Consider the following 17,642-nt stretch of genomic DNA (forward strand, 5'->3'; position numbering starts at 1 on the left):
CTTCTCAGTAGTGGCGCCTGCCCTGTGGAACACCCTCCCACCAGATGTCAAAGCGATAAACAACTACCTGACATTCAGAAGACATCTTAAGGCAGCCCTGTTCAGGGAAGTTTTTAATGTGTGATATTTTAGGGTATTTTTGGTTTCTATGGAAGCCGCCCAGAGTGGTTGGGGAAACCCAGCCAGATGGGCGGGGTACAAATAATAAATTATTATTATTATTATTCATTGTGTCAGTGGGGATGGCTGCACAATCATGCATGTAACTGCAGACCCTCCAAGTGTCCCTATTTTCCAAGGACATCCCCCCAATTTAGAGAAGCTGTCCCGGTTTCTGATTTGATCCCAGAATGTCCCAGTTTTCCTTGGGATGTCCCCATTTTCATTGGAGAAATATTGGAGGGTATGGTGACTGGTACTAACATAAAAGACCTTATGCAGCTCAGGCCCAGGTTACATATATACTCAGTAGGCCATTGTGGTCTGTGGGAGCACTTCTCCATCAAGTTCCAAATACATCAGAAACAGACTCCACAGGAACTCAGAGCAGGGCTTTTTGTGTGACTGCCCCTGTTCTGTGGAACTTCATAGAATCATAGAACCATAGAGTTGGAAGAGACCACAAGGGCCATCGAGTCCAACCCCCTGCCAAGCAGGAAACACCATCAGAGCACTCCTGACATATGGTTGTCAAGCCTCTGCTTAAAGACCTCCAAAGAAGGAGACTCCACCACACTCCTTGGCAGCAAATTCCACTGTCGAACAGCTCTTACTGTCAGGAAGTTCTTCCTAATGTTTAGGTGGAATCTTTTTTCTTGTAGTTTGGAACCATTGCTCCGTGTCCGCTTCTCTGGAGCAGCAGAAAACAACCTTTCTCCCTCCTCTATGTGACATCCTTTTATATATTTGAACATGGCTATCATATCACCCCTTAACCTCCTCTTCTCCAGGCTAAACATGCCCAGCTCCCTTAGCCGTTCCTCATAAGGCATCGTTTCCAGGCCTTTGACCATTTTGGTTGCCCTCCTCTGGACACATTCCAGTTTGTCCGTGTCCTTCTTCATTTCTATTGAGATATAACAGTTGTCTACTATCTTTACCTTCCGGAAACAACTGAAAGCATTTTGTTTTGTTTTCCAAGCTGGATGGATAAATCTCTAACATGGGTGTCTCTTTTGTATTTTTAAAATTTTTATCTGATGATGTGGATGGGTGGGTGGATGGGTGTGTTGTTTCTAACTGGGGGGGGGGGCGGTTAGTCACTTTTTAATGGATTTTGTACATCACCTTGATACATGTCTGTGGAAGGTGGTAGACAGATAAATAACTGTTCCATAACTTCTTGTTATTGAGCCCTTTTATCATGAGAACTGTGAATTTTTCTGTGGACTGGCCCAACATTGCTTAGTGAGCATCATGGCTGAGCAGGAATTTGAACCTGGATTACTCTAAGTATAGACTTAGTCCAATAGACTCAGTCCAACACTGTAGTCACTACTGGCTCTTTTGAATGTGCGGAGATGCCCTGAGCATTCTTCTGGAGTGGGTCTTGTAGGTTTCCAAGCACAGCTTTGCCAAGAGACCTGAGTCTGAACTAGAATGGCATTGGACAGAAGTTTCATATTTCAGTGATCATGGATTTTAGGGCTGAGCTGGATGACACAGATTTCTTTGCTTGATAATGTGGGGGGAAGTGCTTTGGCACTTAGGCCTGGAAGCCCTTCCTCCTAATCCTAGCTTTGTGGTGACTGGTATCAATTATTCAATATATCCAAGAAATATTTTTTTTTGGATATGCAAAATATCCAAGAAAAGAGAAAAATTAAGTGAAATTCTCGTGTGTGGGATGTGGGAGTTTTCTTCCACTTGTCTTACCTTTGAGAAAGCTGAGGGATGTTTGTGAGTGTCCTTCCCTTCCTTTCATTCCACACATCATCACCTGGTGATCAGCAATATGCAGCTTTTCCAGGTGTCCTAGCTTCCTTAAAAACAGCAACCATGACATCCTTGACTGGGTGTTCCTGTGTGCACAGAAAGGCAAGGAGGCTGCCCACCATGTTGTTGATAGCTGTTCCTTGGCTTCTGCATGGGTTTGTGCATGCATGTGAACTCTTTATTTCTCTTCCAGAAGCAAGAGTGGAAAGATTTTGTTTTTAAGGTAAAAGGGAGGACTTTCCTTAAAAACACAATAAGTGGGCTTACCAGTCTCAGGCATTGGGTAGATAACTTTCCAGTTTTCTGAACTTTGATTAAATCACAGGGGAGGTGGTGTCTCCCAAGGGGCTTCTTCTGATAAGGAAGCATGGAAATATGGGGAGAGGGCCTAGTGCTGGAGAAATGTTTAATGGAAAGAGAAACACAGGCACCAATCTTGACCACCTTGCAATGAGAAGGGATGCTTAACCTCATTCTGAATCAATTTTCAATGCCCTGCAAATGAGGCAAATTATATAAAGCTCTTTTGTGGGGGAAGGAAACTGCTGAGAAATAGGAGGACAAGTTTTGGTGTGGCATTATTTTACACGTGCTCAGAAGCAATCCCTTCTGTAGCACTCACTCCTGGGCTAATCGACCACTATGGCAATACTGAAACTCTTGCATCCAAGAATAACTTCTGCTGCAGTTAAAAAATAAAAATAAAAAATGGCACAGCCTATCCCCTGATTAAAAGATAAATCAAAATTTGTTAAGAGAGCGGAAGAGTTGGAGGGCTGATTGCTAACACCAGTGGGGAGGGGAAGGGGAGAGAGAAAGATGAAAGGGAAGCCTAATCGGAGACTTTCTTTAAGCTCTGATGATTACTGAGAAGCTTTTGACATGGCTCTGTTGCAGGCAAACAGGAGTGGCGACCCTCTCTGATATTCTCCAGCTCACCCGGACGACTCCACTGACACGAACAGCTCAGCTCTGCAGAAATAGTGGTGAGTTAGTGCATGTTCCAAGGGAGATAATGGCAAAGTTATTTTGCCTTTGGGCTCAAAGTCTGTATGTGGGGAGTGAGCAGGGGGAGAAAGAGAGTGGGGGAATCCCTTGCAAAATATTATAGAAGGGTTTTCTTTTAAGTCCCTTTTAGCCCTCAGGAGCAGGCAATGTTCAGCCAGGTCTTGTTTCACCAACATAATATCTCTTTATGAATAGCTGGAGGGTTGCTAGCAAGTGTACTCATTTAGCTGTGGAAGGGATGTTTAATAGCCATCAAAACGGCGAACAACTTGACAACTGTTTGATCAACTGAGATGTCACCCGCAGAGATGAAATGACATATCTTCGGGTGATATGTGTCGGTCATTATTGAGTTGACTGTTAGCAGGAGAAGCAAGCTTTTAAAAAAGCAGTTGTGTCAGACCAGAGCTTGACATTATGGGGGTCTCATGGCTACTGCTGGAAGCAGCAGACCCACATCCCTTTCTCCTCCTCACTTCCCCAGAGTCACGATGTTGTTACATCCCAAGTTTCCCTGCCCTCAGTCAATTCATTGGCTGCCCTTTGCACTGGCAAAGAGTGTTGCCAAGCAGTGATGTCACTGCATGGATAGCGCACACTGCAGGGAACAGGAGAGGAGGAGACAGCGTAGGGCTGCCATTTTGGGTGGCAGCTGTGTATCCTTCACAAGTGTTGCTGCAGCAGCACAAGAGGCAACAGCAAACACAAAATAGGCATGTGTGAAAACCCAACAGATTTATTGTGGCAAGACTTGTTATAGGCATGAGTCTCCTTCAGATGCATGAGCAGTGATCACCCCCACATACACATAGGCCTCATCCACACTATACATTTAAAGAAGTATCATGCTACTTTAAGCACTCTTGGCTTCCCCCAAAGAATCCTGAGAGCTGTAGTTTGTTAAGAGTGCTAAGAGTTGTTAGGAGACTTCCATTCCCCTTGCAGAGCTACAATTCTCAGAATGGTTTAGCAATCACTTCCCATGGAACTCTGAGAATTGTAGTTCTGTGAATGGGAATGCAGGTCTCCAAACAACTCTCACCTCTCTCAACTGACTTCATTTCTCAGGAATCTTTGGGGAAGCCCTGACAGTTTCAAGGGGCGTGTTTCAAATGTATAGTGCAGTTGGTGCCAAGCGCTAGTGTAGTTCAATGTCGGTTTTAAAAGGACTGAATCATTCTCAGGGCATAGTCTGAAGGTACAGAATGTGTCGGTCTTGCTAGGCAGATAGGGGTCTCATCAGTGCTGGAATGGAGGCTGGGTTATTGGCAGAAAGAAAGAGTCAACCTGAATTAAATTGGGCGAGGTGGAATATGGGTTAGTGTTTTGATGACTGAGTCATGTGGATCCTGAAAACACAACTGCATGGCCAAGGGATAGGGATAGGTGAACCTGTTGACTTTGGTTTTGCTCAGCTTCTTTTTTTTTTTTCCCTATCTTAAATTCAGTTCTCTACATCACAACATCAATTTGGGGTGGCTATTTCAAAGTCTTCGTGAAAATTCATCAGCATTTTAGGGCAGATATCTCACAATATGCACATTTTTACAAGCTGTTTTCCCTAAAATAATGCATTTTGTATCTTATGTTCACCAGTATATGCATTTTTCTGCATACTTTACCCTAGTACAGGCATTTTTGTACACTTTACATTACTGTAAAACTGCACTTCAAAATTTGGAGTTGTCCAAACTTCAAAGAAGTGTTTCAATTGGTGCAAATTAGCCAGGTTTCCCTTTGGATGCAAACTGAATTTCTCCCCAATCCCACTTGACTTGCAGAAGTATGTTGCAGAGGGTTGGACTAGATGACCCTTGGTGCCCCTTCCGATTCTATGATTCCATGAAAATACATCATTGCCACAGGATTTGACTCCTCCCACTGCAAGCCTGGGAGACAACAGGGGAGCATCAAAGACTTGAAGGGCATGCAAAAAAAGAGTCTTGAACCTATGCCAAGCAATTTGTTCTGGCTTTAATCAAGACGTCATCTTTTAACTCCAAATGTCATTCTTATTATTATTTTTAATCCCGTATCAAAACTTTGAGCAGCCTACTGCAGCATGAATAAATGCTACCCGTCATTTAAACTTTCAGCAATGTTTCAAAGCCTTGCAAATGAGTGATAGCCATTTATATATGTAGTCATGCATGTGTATATTAATCAAAGTGATGCAGTTAACAAGCTGGTAAAAGACAAAGTGAATAGCAACAAAGAAACTGGTGGATTATAAGTTTTTAACTATGTAAAAGCTAATGCAGAACAAGTTGATTGTTAATTTTGTAGTCTCTTTTTGCCCAAAGAGAACACTCTTTTCTTTCCATCTCTCTCTTTACTCGCTGTCATCAGCATCCTGCCATTTTGGAATCTTAAATTATTCCCCCTCTAAGAAAAGTGTCATAAGTGATGACACAGAGAATACTCAAATAATCGGCTGAATTGCTCAAGCATTAAATATTAGAGCAGGGATGTCCAACCAGTAGACTGTGATCTACCGGTAGATCCCTGGCTGATCCTGGTAGGTTGTGGGATCCTTATCATGTACAAAAAGTTACAGGGCGGGAGGAAGTAAAAAAACTCTGTGCAATCCTCCCCCCCAAAAAAGCTGAACAACTCCAGGCACTTCCCTCCTAAAAAAAGCTCAACCACCCTGGGAAATCCACCCCCCCCACCCCATGCACGCTCCTCCTCCCTCCAATGACAATGGGTAGATCACTGCCAGTTTTTTAATAATGGGAGTAGATCACAGTCTCTTGGGAGTTGGACATGCCTGTATTAGAGGATAAGAAATCCATGATGTCACCTAATTTCATATTTCCTGTTTTGGAAATGCAAATCTCAGCAGCTGGTAATTATTAGAGATGGATGGACAACTCGAAGCCTGATCTGTGTCCATTTCCTAAGGGATCCATCCTGTCCCATTTCAACAGTTAATGTACTGATGGTTTCTCCAACAAGCCAGAGATATAATGAAAAATAGGCACTTAAGAGGTGGCCTGAGGATTAAAAACCTTTCTTCCCCTTTCCTTAACAGGGACTAGCTCCTTGGAGTGGCTAAGAAGCATGGTCGTTGCCACTTGGGGTGTAAACAGGACTGCAAATGTCCCTGGAAATGGCAAGATGTGATGACGTCCTGTCCCTTTCAAGGACATTGTATGAAAAAAATGGTTTTTCTTATGGAACCATGGCAGCAGCCATATTTTCTTAACTTCCATGGGTTTTTCCCCCTGATGATATCACCAGGAGCACTAAAGGGGAGACTTGACTCAGTTCTGAGTTCACTATAAACCAAGCTATTTTCCTATTTTTTTAGGGTGGTGGGAGGTAAATAGCTTGGTTTTCCAAGCCCAGTCATGAGCTTGGCTTTGAGAAGCTTTATGTATAAGGAAGCCTTCTGCAAGATAGTGTTCTCTAGATGTTTTGGACTATGAACCTCAGCAGCCCCAGCCATCACAGCTGTGCTGACAAGGGCTGATGGGACATGTAGTCCAAAACAAGCTGTGGGGAGGTTGCTGTACAGGGGATAGGTGTTGACAGCAAGAAATTTCCATGAAGTATTGCCCTTCCGATGCGTTCATCAGATGCAGAATTGAGCATAAATGAGATGAGCAAACCTCTTTTTATTTAATGCAAAGAAGAAAAATGAGGCGTACAAGTTCAAACTGAGTGTTGCTGCATCAAATGGCCAGCCACCAACATTGAAAAGGTTAATAGACTGGCAGCAGAACCACCACACATAAGCTGTATGCGCATTACCATTCGCTCCGACTCCAGGCCGCTCCCACCACTGCTGTTTGAAGCCCGCTACACATGAAGTTAGCCGTAATTGACATGTATCCTGTAGTTTCTTGAGAAATGCTGCTGCTTGATGTGTTTCCCCTCAAACCAGCTTCCATCCGATTTGAAAATGTAAGCTGAGGTGTGTACAACTGAGACGTCCATAGCGCATGTGCAGTAGACAGCACATTTGCAGATTGCAGCTTCGTTGAACAAGTTTTTTTGCTGGGGATTTCAGGCACAGGAGGACAAATGAAGTGAAGACACCCTGTCGTTAGGTGTACACAACAAGTGCAAATGCAACTTAAAACATGATGGGGCGGGGAATGACCTCACTGTGTTTTAAGCCACTAATGTCTCTACAGCCATAGATCTACTTTCAGGCAAAAGGCAAAAAAGTTTCTCGCATGCATACATGCTGTTCTCCCTGTCCTGGTCCTATGAGCCATTACCCCTCACCTCTGAACGGAGAAAGACTTTACGCAGCGTCATAATTTAGCAAATTACTTCCTCAGAGGAAGGTCAAACATTTTACCATTCGATCAATAGGAAGCGACTTACAAATCATGTGTATCGATCATTGCAATCATTCAGAGGAATGTAGGGCAGACAGTAAAACCGCATGCACTTAGTCTTAATTGCCCACATTAAAGCAATTATACCCCAAAACTGTCATTGTCTAATGCTGTGCACACCACACACTTTAATACATCTTGCTAACTTCTTAGCAATGCAGATAGAATCGTAAGTCAGCCCACCAAGGTTGTAGCACTAAATGCCTAAAATATTGCTGGGACTATGCAAATTGGACCGTGACTTCTTTCACATGGAAAGTGAGCATTTAAAAACACTGATCACGGGGAGGGAGGAGGCATGAAAGAGCAGGTAGGGACATAGATACATTGGGGACGTAAATACACCCTGAAACAAATACCTCATTTGGTAGTTCAGATCAGGTCTAAAATATTGCCACTCCCAACATATTCAGAATAACTGTGTAGTTTGGGCTTTTCTTCATTAGCGGAAGCTACCATAATTTTGGTGGGGGAGAGAGGTAAGTAGCTTGTAGTCTAAGTTCTTCTTTTATTTCATCAGTTGCTTCACTTAGTCTGCAGATCTTATTCAGGTTGTATGTAATGTTTGTGGCTGGAAAATGTTTGAGGCATGTACACAATACAGATGAATATACAGCCTATAAACAATCTTTGCCTGTTTGTTCTGAGCATAACACATGTAGACGTGATGTGGAACAATGTCCTGGTGAAATGGAGGAAATCACCTGGAACCAAATAAAGGGTGGTCTGAAACAGATGTGAGGGACCTTCGGCCCTCCAGGTGTTGGTGCACTACAACACCCATCAGCCTCAACAAGCATCACCAATAACCACAGGTGATGGGAGTTGTAGTTCAGCAACATCTGGAGGGCCAAAAGTTTTGCCACACTTGATCTAAAACATTCTCTGGTTTTCTATGTGGATAATATTGTTGCAGTCTGAAGTGGTAGGCCCCATGGATTGACAACCTCATGAGAAGCAGGGCAAATTCTTAAGGAACATATGTAACTAACTCAAGGATTTGGCCACTGAAGGAAATGTGTTGGTTAAGGCAGCCCAAAACAAGAGTGATTTATGATTACTGCAAATGGATAAGCACTCATATCACTGTGTCGGTAAAACACATTATGTTGTTTTAGCCCCAAGATGGGGAGTCTGTGGTCCTCCAGATCTTGCTGGACTATCACCCATCATCCATGAACACTGGCCATGCTGGCTGAGGCTGATGGGAGCTGGAGTCCAACAACATCTGGAGGGCCACAGGTTCCTCATCGTTGCTTCAGCCAGTACTGCAAATTCAAAACAGTCTCTTGTTTACTGATGCGGGCAGTTTAATTTTATTAGTATGTAATATTCCAAAACCAAAGAGAAAGCACAGACCAACTCAATAGGTTATATATTTTATTGTACTTTTAAAGCATATGGTTTATGGTGAGCGTCTCTGTTCGGCTATACACTCCTGAATTCACCACCAATTCTTGCCAGAGGTTTCTGGAGGTTTTCTAGTCTTCAGCATAAGGTGGGCAGCTGATTCATCTAGTCAAAGGAGGAGGGTGGTGTGTGTGTGTGTGTGTGTTTTCTTGTTTTTGTTTTGCAAGCATCACCTTGGAGTTTATTGTCAGCATTTTTTGCTGTACTGGAATGAAGACCTTTCAAAACTTTCAGACATGCCAACTTGACAGACCAAGCTCTTCCTCCAAGTTTTGCAATGGTTCAATGCCAGGATTAAAATACTTACAACCACAGAAGGGCTCACTTCTTCTTCTTCTCCAGATCAGTGTATGAGAGGAGTGTATGAGAAGAGAGGAGACTGACTCTGTCTCCGGTTGGTCACACTACCTTTAAAAAGATGACTTGGGAGTGAGGGATTCCGGCCAACCACTTGCTGGTTCAGTGCTCAGTGCCTTGTGCAGCTGGGTGTCCACCTAAAAAAGGGACATTCTTTGACAAATTAATGAAGCAAAGTTTCCTGGAGATAATGGAAAGGGCATCCCACGACAGTATCGCCTGAGGCATTATGACAATGGACCTCAGAAAGATTGGATCTACCAATCATCTCCAGCCATTCTCCCATGTCCTTAGAGACTTCCTGCCCCTGGGGAGTAGGCTTTCAAACCCATTGTACTCCTATATGCCAGGGTCAACATCAGGGGTCAATGTTGCCAGGTAGCTGCCAAACCCTAAAGGGAGCACCGTGCCCAACCTCACCCCACCCTGAGTTGCAACTCTTCTTCCTTGCTGTCATCCCTGATTCCTTCTTCCTCAACAAGAGAATAAACAGTTTCAGGAAAAAGAAGAATGGAGCAGCGATTTCTGCTCATCGTCCCAGGGAAGGCTGGTTCCCTAGAAGGGATGGGACACTGCTCTGCAGTAATCTCATTCTGCCCTCATCCAGCCCTCACCTGTCTCTCTTCTTATATACAACCAGTCCAGAGGGTGGCTCTGGTTGTCAGCTTCCTGCTCCTGAGTCTCTGTGTTGTCCTTGCAGAACTCCACAGAGAGGAGAACAAGGACAAAATTAGAATTAGTTGGCTCTGCTGGTCTTGACTCTGGCTCCACCTACTGTTGGCCTCCTGCCTTATGCCCTTCCAGTTCCAACAGACATCAGGCACCACTGCACTGCTCCCTCTACTTCCAGGCAATGGTGTGAATTGGGTAAGTGACAGGGTGCGGTGTGGTGTGGCTAAGTGAATAGGTAGCACATGAAAAGCAAGAGTTGGGTCTGCAACCTAGTGTAGCCTTGTTGGCTGATATGAAATACTCATTGGGAAAACAGGACTTTGGTCACATACTCCTATCCCTTGGTGCTTTGTTACATCTGCCTTCAGGCCTGCGTCAAAGAGTGGAGGAGGAAGAGGGAGGGAGGGGCACTGATCCATGCCAGGGGGGTGAACCCAGAGGGGAGGCATGCAGCCAGGGCCTCATCCAAGGGCGCCTTCCCGTCTAGGGCCCAGCCCTCATCAACCCAATATTTAGGGCAGAGGTGCCCAGGATTTTGTGACATCTAAGAAGACCGCTTTGTGAAAATGGCGGTCTTGCCAAAAGAATTCCATTTCTGCCTTTGCCTCTTTCATTATAGCAACAATCGAGCGCTTTGGCCAGTTCCTTTATGAAAGTTTAAAATTGGTTTGTCCATTCCTCTCTCTTTTTCTCCACCCCCCCCTTCCCCTCTTGCTTCTCACACCTTATCTGGTTTCTGCATTCTTCGCTTCTTCAGTAGTCAGAGTGATTGAAAACTGAGCAGACCACCCTTCCCCGCAGCCACTTGTCTTCACATTTCTCATTTACCACCCAATCAAACGGGCCTTTTGTGGATTGCCATTCCCTGTCGTTGCCTCTGTTACATGCAAGGTATTCTTCAGGTCAGGCAGGTTAAAAGGGGGGGGGAGAGAGACTCCAGGAAAGGAGATCCACTTCGGCCTAGCTCTCTGCAGCCACATCGCTGCTGGAACCAACCGCCCAATAGAGGGAAGATATACTACCCCTATTTGATGAGCAACGGGCCAATAAATTCATTAATCATCATTTTATGCCTCATCAAACACTTCCCAAGTTCCTCCATGGGAGTTATACAAATTAGCGGGTGAAAAGGCAGTAATTTTAGTTTTGCTAGGTAAGTGCTTTCTGATTGCCTTCCTCAACAATGCTCCCCTTGACAAGCTAATAAATCAGGCCTTTTGGAACCTTCCTGCAAACAATGACTTCACATAGTTTTTGTCGCTGGTTTTTGGCTGGAAAGAGCCAAAGAGGATGATCTGAAGACCAGAGACATTGGGCTTTATTGCCAAGCAAAAGCTTTATTTGTGAAGAAAAGGGGTAAAAATGAAAAGGGGGGCTGAGGGTTAAGGAGGAACAGGAGAATTCATTTTTATTTTTTTTATTGAGCGTCACTGATGGAAGAGAGAGACATTTCAAGTGGTAATGATGACACTGGACCATATATAATAAGGACCAGTTCCAGGAACAGAAACACAGAGAGCTACCTTATTCCAGGTCAGACTGCCATTAGTCCATCCAGCTTAGTAAAGAACAGTTCAGAGTCTCAGATCTTTTTCTGAGTCTAGGTAAGCACTATACATTTAAAGCACACCCCCACCCAAAAAAATAATAATCATGGGAACTGAAGTTTACCCCTCACAGAGCTACAATTATCAGCACCCTTAACAAACTACAGTTCCCAGGATTCTTTAGTAGGCGATATGCTTTAAATGTGTTTCAGATGTGCTGTGTGTACACAAACTAAGACAGAGATCTTTCTTACTGCCTCCTATCTGATTCTCCTAACTGGAGATTGCAGGTTATAAAAAGCTTGGACCTGCTACATGTAAAGCCTGTGTGCATGTACCTTAGCATGTAGTCTGCGACCGGGTTCATTTGCAGTGGACATGGCACACCTTCGTTTTATCCTATGTGTTTGCAGGGCTGCTCCAGTGCACTCCTCTGCTGATATCTGAAGCTGCCAACACTAACCACAATCCGTAAGTATCCTGCAGTTTTTTGAGAAAGCTTACTTTTGGATGTGCGTCCCCTCAAAGCAGTTACCATTCAGTTTGAAAATGCAAGTTGAGGTGTGCATGTCTGAAACATCCATTGAGCATGTGCAGATGAGAGCTGCATTGAAGAGGAGTTTGGAGGGAATGTTGCAGGGATGGGAGAACAGCCATGTAAAAATGTGACTTGAAAACAGGCGGGCAGGGGGCGGGAGAGAAAGAGAGGCCTCACAACGTTTCAAGCTGCCAATGTGTACCTAACCACAGTTTGTTTCTAGGTTGCATAAGGTTGATCTGTATTAGCCTAGTATTAAATTGCCCCAAAGCAGTGTCTTTTAAGAACGTTCATTGCAATTAATTTTACATGCCGCATAATGACTGTTGGGAGCGATGGGTCACATGTAACCAGAAATACAGGAGGATGAGCTTTTCCTATGTCCTCTTTAAAAAGATGCTCTGTCTGTGAAAAAAAGCACCTTGTCTCTACCAGCTGGTCAATGCCAGGAATCCATAGGCCAGTGCTCTGTCCCAGGATGGCACTGCTGATGTTCTGCCCTTCCACTCTGGCTCATTGCTAGGCCTACACACTTAGGCTTGTGCCACTTCCTTGCCTCCCCCACCCCCACCCCCACCACTTGAAATCACTGGGAACTACTCATCAGTGATCTGTGCTTTCTGAATTGCAGCCTTCATCTCATTCCAGGGGCTCAGCAGCGAAGGAGGAAGGGATGGCAATGCAACCAATCTCTCTTTGCTGCAGCACTTTGAAATATACACACTGTTAGCCGGGTGGACAGGTGAGGGGCAGTTACATAAATCTAGAGGCTGCTATTGTCAGAAGTAACGGATTGCCAGGGAAAGTCGTAATAGAGACTGTATTTAATCTGTGACCAATTGATTGCTCCAGTGTTTCAGGTATTTGTAGTGTAGGTTTAGATTTGTTGGGTGGTTTTACAGAAAGCCTCTGGGGTGTGCTGTCTTATCTTTTTTCCCCTAAATTGCTGCCTTTGACAGTATCATCTCTTTTGGGGGGGTGGGGGGGTGGAATAGAAGAAACTTGGCCGTAAATCACTGTACTAATCAGCTGTCACCAGCCAACATGCATACATTGGCATTCAGCCGGCAAAATTTGTTTTGGAGAGGCCTTTAGCAACAGAAACCATGTTTGTATCAATAACCATCTGTTAGCTTTTCCTGCATAAGTATGTACAACACAGAAAGGAACAAGGCAAAAAGACGGAAAGGGAGAGAACTGGGAAGGGGGAGAGAAGAGAGAGAGAGTATTAATTACCTGTTTTAGGGGGGTGGAAACCTCTAAAAAGGTATACATTAAGTGCCCAGAGCTTGAATTCTCTACGAAATAAAGCTGCAGTGTGCTCATTTTCGTTTCTTAGACAGTCCCACCGGCTGATGTCAAAGGGGATTTATGAGAAAATGTATTTAGGTAGGGAGCTAGCCAATGCATGCTTCAAGAGCTTCTGCGATTTCTCTCTCTTCCCCCCCCCCCCGCCTCCAATGGGGCATTCAAGGTAGATTAACCCAAGAATTTGGATAGGAACACGGAAGCGTCGGATGGAACTCTCGGCGGAACGTCTAAGTGGAACGTTCGGGGAGAGAAAGTAAAATCGCTTTACGTGCAGGTTTACTGGAAAGAAAGGCCTGCTGTGCTCAGCCAGAAGGAGTCCCTTACTCTGTTTAGGATGGCAGCCTTAGAAATGGGGTTCCCCGGTTCTCTATCTCTGAAATCCGCTTGTTCTAATAAACAGGGACGAGAAAGAGAGAGAGAGAGATTAAAATAGGCTAGGGGACTGCTTTCTCTGCAGCAGTCTAGACCCGAGGTGTAACTTAAGTACGGTGCGCCTCCTCTTCTCTCGGTTAATTTTCCTTCCTCGCATGACTGCGTGCTTCTGGAAATAACTTGGCAAACGGGGAGCCGTTTATCTATTTTATCACGGGACCTGATCCAATTAAATAAGTGCACATTTAAATTTGTATCCATCAAGACAAGAGCGAAGAGGGGGAAAGGCGGCGGCGGCGGCGCTAGGGTGTTTGTACAAACAAATGTCCCTTGCCAAAAAAAGAAAAAAAAAATAGCCCCATAACTTCTAATAACCTGCTTGGTTCTGCTTCTCTTTTACTCGGTGAATCCACCAAGAAATTCAGGGCGGTTGGGGGACAAAAGAGCTATCCAAAAAAGTTTTTGGTTTGCCGTGTGTGTGTGTGTGTGTGTGTGTGTGTGTGTGTGTTTTCTTTTTTGGGGGGGAGAGATGTTATGGGGCACAAAACATCAAAACTCTTTGCAAGCGAATAAATCAACAGCCGAGAATGCCTTCCTTAGCAGTCTGAGTCCCGGATCCCAGCTTCTGAATACAAGCTGGAACACGAAACTAATTGTAACAGTTGAGTAAGTGGGTGGCTGGAATGGGGAGGCGTTTCTGTTACAAGTACCACTTTTATTAGAGGAGGGCTGCGCTTTAGCATCGGGGTTAGTCACAGTTCAAGAACAGCTTTGCAAACAGCAGAAAAATACACGCATCGTTCTTTTGGGGTGTTCCTGGAGGGCACTGCTCGGCTTCCCCTTCCTTAACTTGAGTTTAACCATTGTTCAGGTTCTTCAGATCCCTTGCTCAGAATCACTGCGGTCCCATAGACTGTAAAAAGAGGTTTCAACCATCGTCCCAGAACCAGAAAGTCGCCACATTCCATAATGTAGGAACGACAACTGTGGGCCTTTATTCAACCCACATTGAATAAAGTTAGGGTTTGAGTATATTGAGTGGCATGTGGGGGTTGGGGGGAGGCGTTCTTCCGTGGATTCAGGCGGGATCTCAGCAGTAAAGAAGAAGAGCGCAGCAGCGCGATCCTATTCTTAAATACTGTAATAGTTGGCGTGATAAACCCGCATAGCTAGGGCGGCCAGGCACTTCAGACTCGGCTTCAAGTTCCATGGAGGTGAGAGAGGCTTACTTTCACGAAAGTGGGTATTGGATTCAGGGCCGGGCTGACGCGGAACAACAAATGACCCCTCTCCAAGCATGCGCGCGCGCACACACACACACATGCACCACGCACCAAGGTACTGAGCATTATATCCAACAAAATTATACTCAGCGCATACCCATTGAAAATAATGGTCGCGACCAACTTAGGTCCATTCATTTCAGTGAGCGTAGCTTGTATACAATTCACCCTGCTTAATACCAGCGAGGGGTGGGGTGGGGATCCTACGTTTCATTGTCATTGGCAATGAAAATGAAGCAATACTAACTTAAATAAGGCCTGCAGAAAACCATACAGGGCTTTCGACGTTTCCTTGGGAGTATATATATATATATATATATATATATATATATATATAATGAAACAACAATATTAAATTAAATAATTAACTAACTGCTTGCCCTTTCATGACACTCAATATCAGCTGCCGGAGGCAGATGCCTCACTCTGCCTAATATTAGAGCTGGAACTGAAATATTGTAGTTTTGATATAAATAAATAAAAGTGTGGTTTTTTATCATAATAAAAAGCAGAATCTGAAATAAGCAACAGGTGTACAATCAGGAAGCCACCATATTCTTCTACCCATTTCCCCTTCCTCAGTATTTATGAAGGGCTGCCAGGAGCGCCGAGACTGATACTTAACCTCCTCAAAATGCACTTGCTTTGAAGCGAGGTCGACTGATGTCGTCGGAGCTGGTGCCTGGGTGTATGTAAGAAGCCTGCGGTTTCTAGTTGGGTGGGGCTTGTCTTCACAGAAACCGAGAGGATATTATGACATCCTCGCTTTTGTGATTTTATTTAAGGGATGCGTACGACGCCCTTCACTATTAAACAAGTTCGTGGGGTGGCTTACGATAAAGTGATTTAATCGTATGGAATACTGTATGTTTTCTGTTGCTATGGCGTGCGTGAGTGGCACCCGGGAGCCCGTCCTATTGAGCTAGGTGAGACCTACTTCCGAATTAACATTCGTAGGGAGGTGTGATGTCACTGTGAGGGGGGATGCTTTCACAATCCGTCCTATATAAACCAGGGGAAATGGCAGTACAGTACTTGGATTTTTAAAAAGGGCTTTAAAATCAGACAGAGGTGTCTGGTTGTCTAAACTGTGGGTTTATGCTGGGGGAGAGGACTTTTCGCCAATCCTCAGTGCATGGGCGTGGCCAGGATTTATGTTGTGGGGGGCAGGCTTCATGTTAGGGGGAAAGGCTTTCTGTTGAGGGGCAGATCCTCAGTAGGTTAAGCATTTTTATTGATTTACCTGGTATGGGGGGGCAGCGGCCCCCTGCCCCCCTCCCTTGGCTTCGCGCATGCTTCAATGATAATTGTGTTGCAGTGACGCAATGTTGGACATGTTAGACATGGAATGAGTTAATTCGTCGAATTAAATTGTTTTAAAAAGCCAAAATAATAGAGGATCTTTAAAGTATTTAATCAAAGTGTACAGCCCTCCTTATTGCCACAATGTAGACTTTACACTGAAGGTAAACCTCTCAGAAATTGAAGTAAATTGGGGATCCTCTGCTTAGGTCTAGCTCTTGACTTCTTAGACACACACACACGGGGGCGGGGGGGGGGTCACCAACATTGTTTGTCTGATCTTGAATTAGTTAGCTTGTCTAATTTGCCAGTTCTGTGCCGAGGCATTCTTTCTCTGCATTCAGGGGAAAGAAATAAATACTGTAGAAAGGGGGGAAAAGACCATTGAGAAAGTGGGCTCTCCGCCGTTTCACTTCATGATGCCTTGTTGTGCGCTCTCCTCTTTTCAATGAGCTTTAGCGGGCGGGGTGGGTGGGTATTTCTGTTGTCTCTCTGCAGGGCCTGGGGTCGGGGTGTTCAGTGTTCCTGGTTGCAGAGAAGCATGGGGAGGATCTGCCCTCAAGGCGCGCGTTCCTGTTGCTTCTCTGCATGAACAACAAAGAGACAATCTTGGGGTGCTCGAAAGCACAAGGATGAGTCAAATGCTGCTTGTTATTTTAAAGGAGTCTTAAAGGAAACCTTGTTGATTGCAAATACTTTTAAATCACGGAGTTGGGGTGGAGGGAGAACCGTGTGTCGCCTCTTTCAGAACCCTGTGTTAGATGGTCAAATGCAAACCTTATTAATAGACGGTGTCTGGCTGGAGGTGACGATTGTATCACCACGGTGCGGTGTGTGTCTCCCCCCTCAAACCTCTCTGTCCCGCCTCCAGTTGCCCAACAGCTGCAGGAATCATATGCCGATTCTTCTGTCCCAAGAGTTTGCCCTGAGGGGCATGTGGGTTTCTTGGTTTATTTAAAAGCTTAGCTACTGGAGTTATTTAAGGAAAGGCTATAATTGACCACCTATTTTACTCCGCTCACTATCTGTGGCGCTGTCAAAAGAGAGGAGGGGGCATTTTGATGCCGTGCCCTTGGGCACGTGGGTAAGTTTGTCTTAGGAGTTCAACCCTGTGATCTGAACTATGGGGGGGGGGACCCTAGCCTTATTTACTCAGACGTACGCCCCAGTGTGTTTAACGGGACTTAATTCCAGGAAAGTTTGCACAGGATCTCAGCCTTAAGTTTGTTCTCCAAGAGGGTCTTATTTAATAGGGAAACGTGGCCTCTGGTTTCCAGAGGAATGGCCTCGGCTCACTTCCCAATGAACCAAACTTGGATTTCTCAAACTGCCCTCGCTGCACTTTTCACGACAGCTGCTTATAGACTGAAAGCTCCGTGCGGACAGGGACCTGCTGCTTATTTGTCGCGAAGCATCCCGTGCACTGATATGTTACCAGGGAGAGGAGTTGCTCGACAGAAGCTATCGCCTTTCTAGGGTTCCTTTTCTCTTTTAGCTATCAGTATATTGCCAGAGACACATCAGGCTTATATTGGAAAACAGAAGTGCCATCTAG

At 44.8% G+C, this 17,642-nt stretch overlaps 1 protein-coding gene and 1 long non-coding RNA gene across 4 annotated transcripts in view; one reads left to right on the forward strand and one right to left on the reverse strand.

The window, feature by feature from the left end:
• Window positions 1-5,234, forward strand: part of LOC309347130 — a 31,422-nt gene extending 26,188 nt beyond the window's left edge. For both annotated transcript variants that reach the window (XR_014158877.1, XR_014158878.1), the window contains exons 2-3: window positions 2,833-2,921; window positions 4,725-5,234. This is a non-coding gene — a long non-coding RNA (uncharacterized lncRNA). The remainder of the gene's footprint in view (window positions 1-2,832; window positions 2,922-4,724) is intronic.
• Window positions 5,235-8,663: 3,429 nt separating this feature from the next.
• Window positions 8,664-17,642, reverse strand: part of IRX5 (iroquois homeobox 5) — a 29,445-nt gene continuing 20,466 nt past the window's right edge. The window contains exon 4 of one of the 2 annotated variants that reach the window (XM_081869951.1): window positions 8,664-9,199. In XM_081869951.1, coding sequence (XP_081726077.1) covers window positions 9,165-9,199 — 35 coding nt within the window. In that variant the 3' untranslated portion in view covers window positions 8,664-9,164. Of the gene's footprint in view, window positions 9,200-16,460; window positions 16,672-17,642 lie in introns of those variants that run through there. The other variant, XM_081869952.1, reaches the window with a different exon arrangement.

The sequence above is a fragment of the Podarcis erhardii genome (genome assembly GCF_964252035.2).
Source record: "Podarcis erhardii genome assembly, chromosome: 7".
NCBI classification, from domain to species: domain Eukaryota; kingdom Metazoa; phylum Chordata; class Lepidosauria; order Squamata; family Lacertidae; genus Podarcis; species Podarcis erhardii.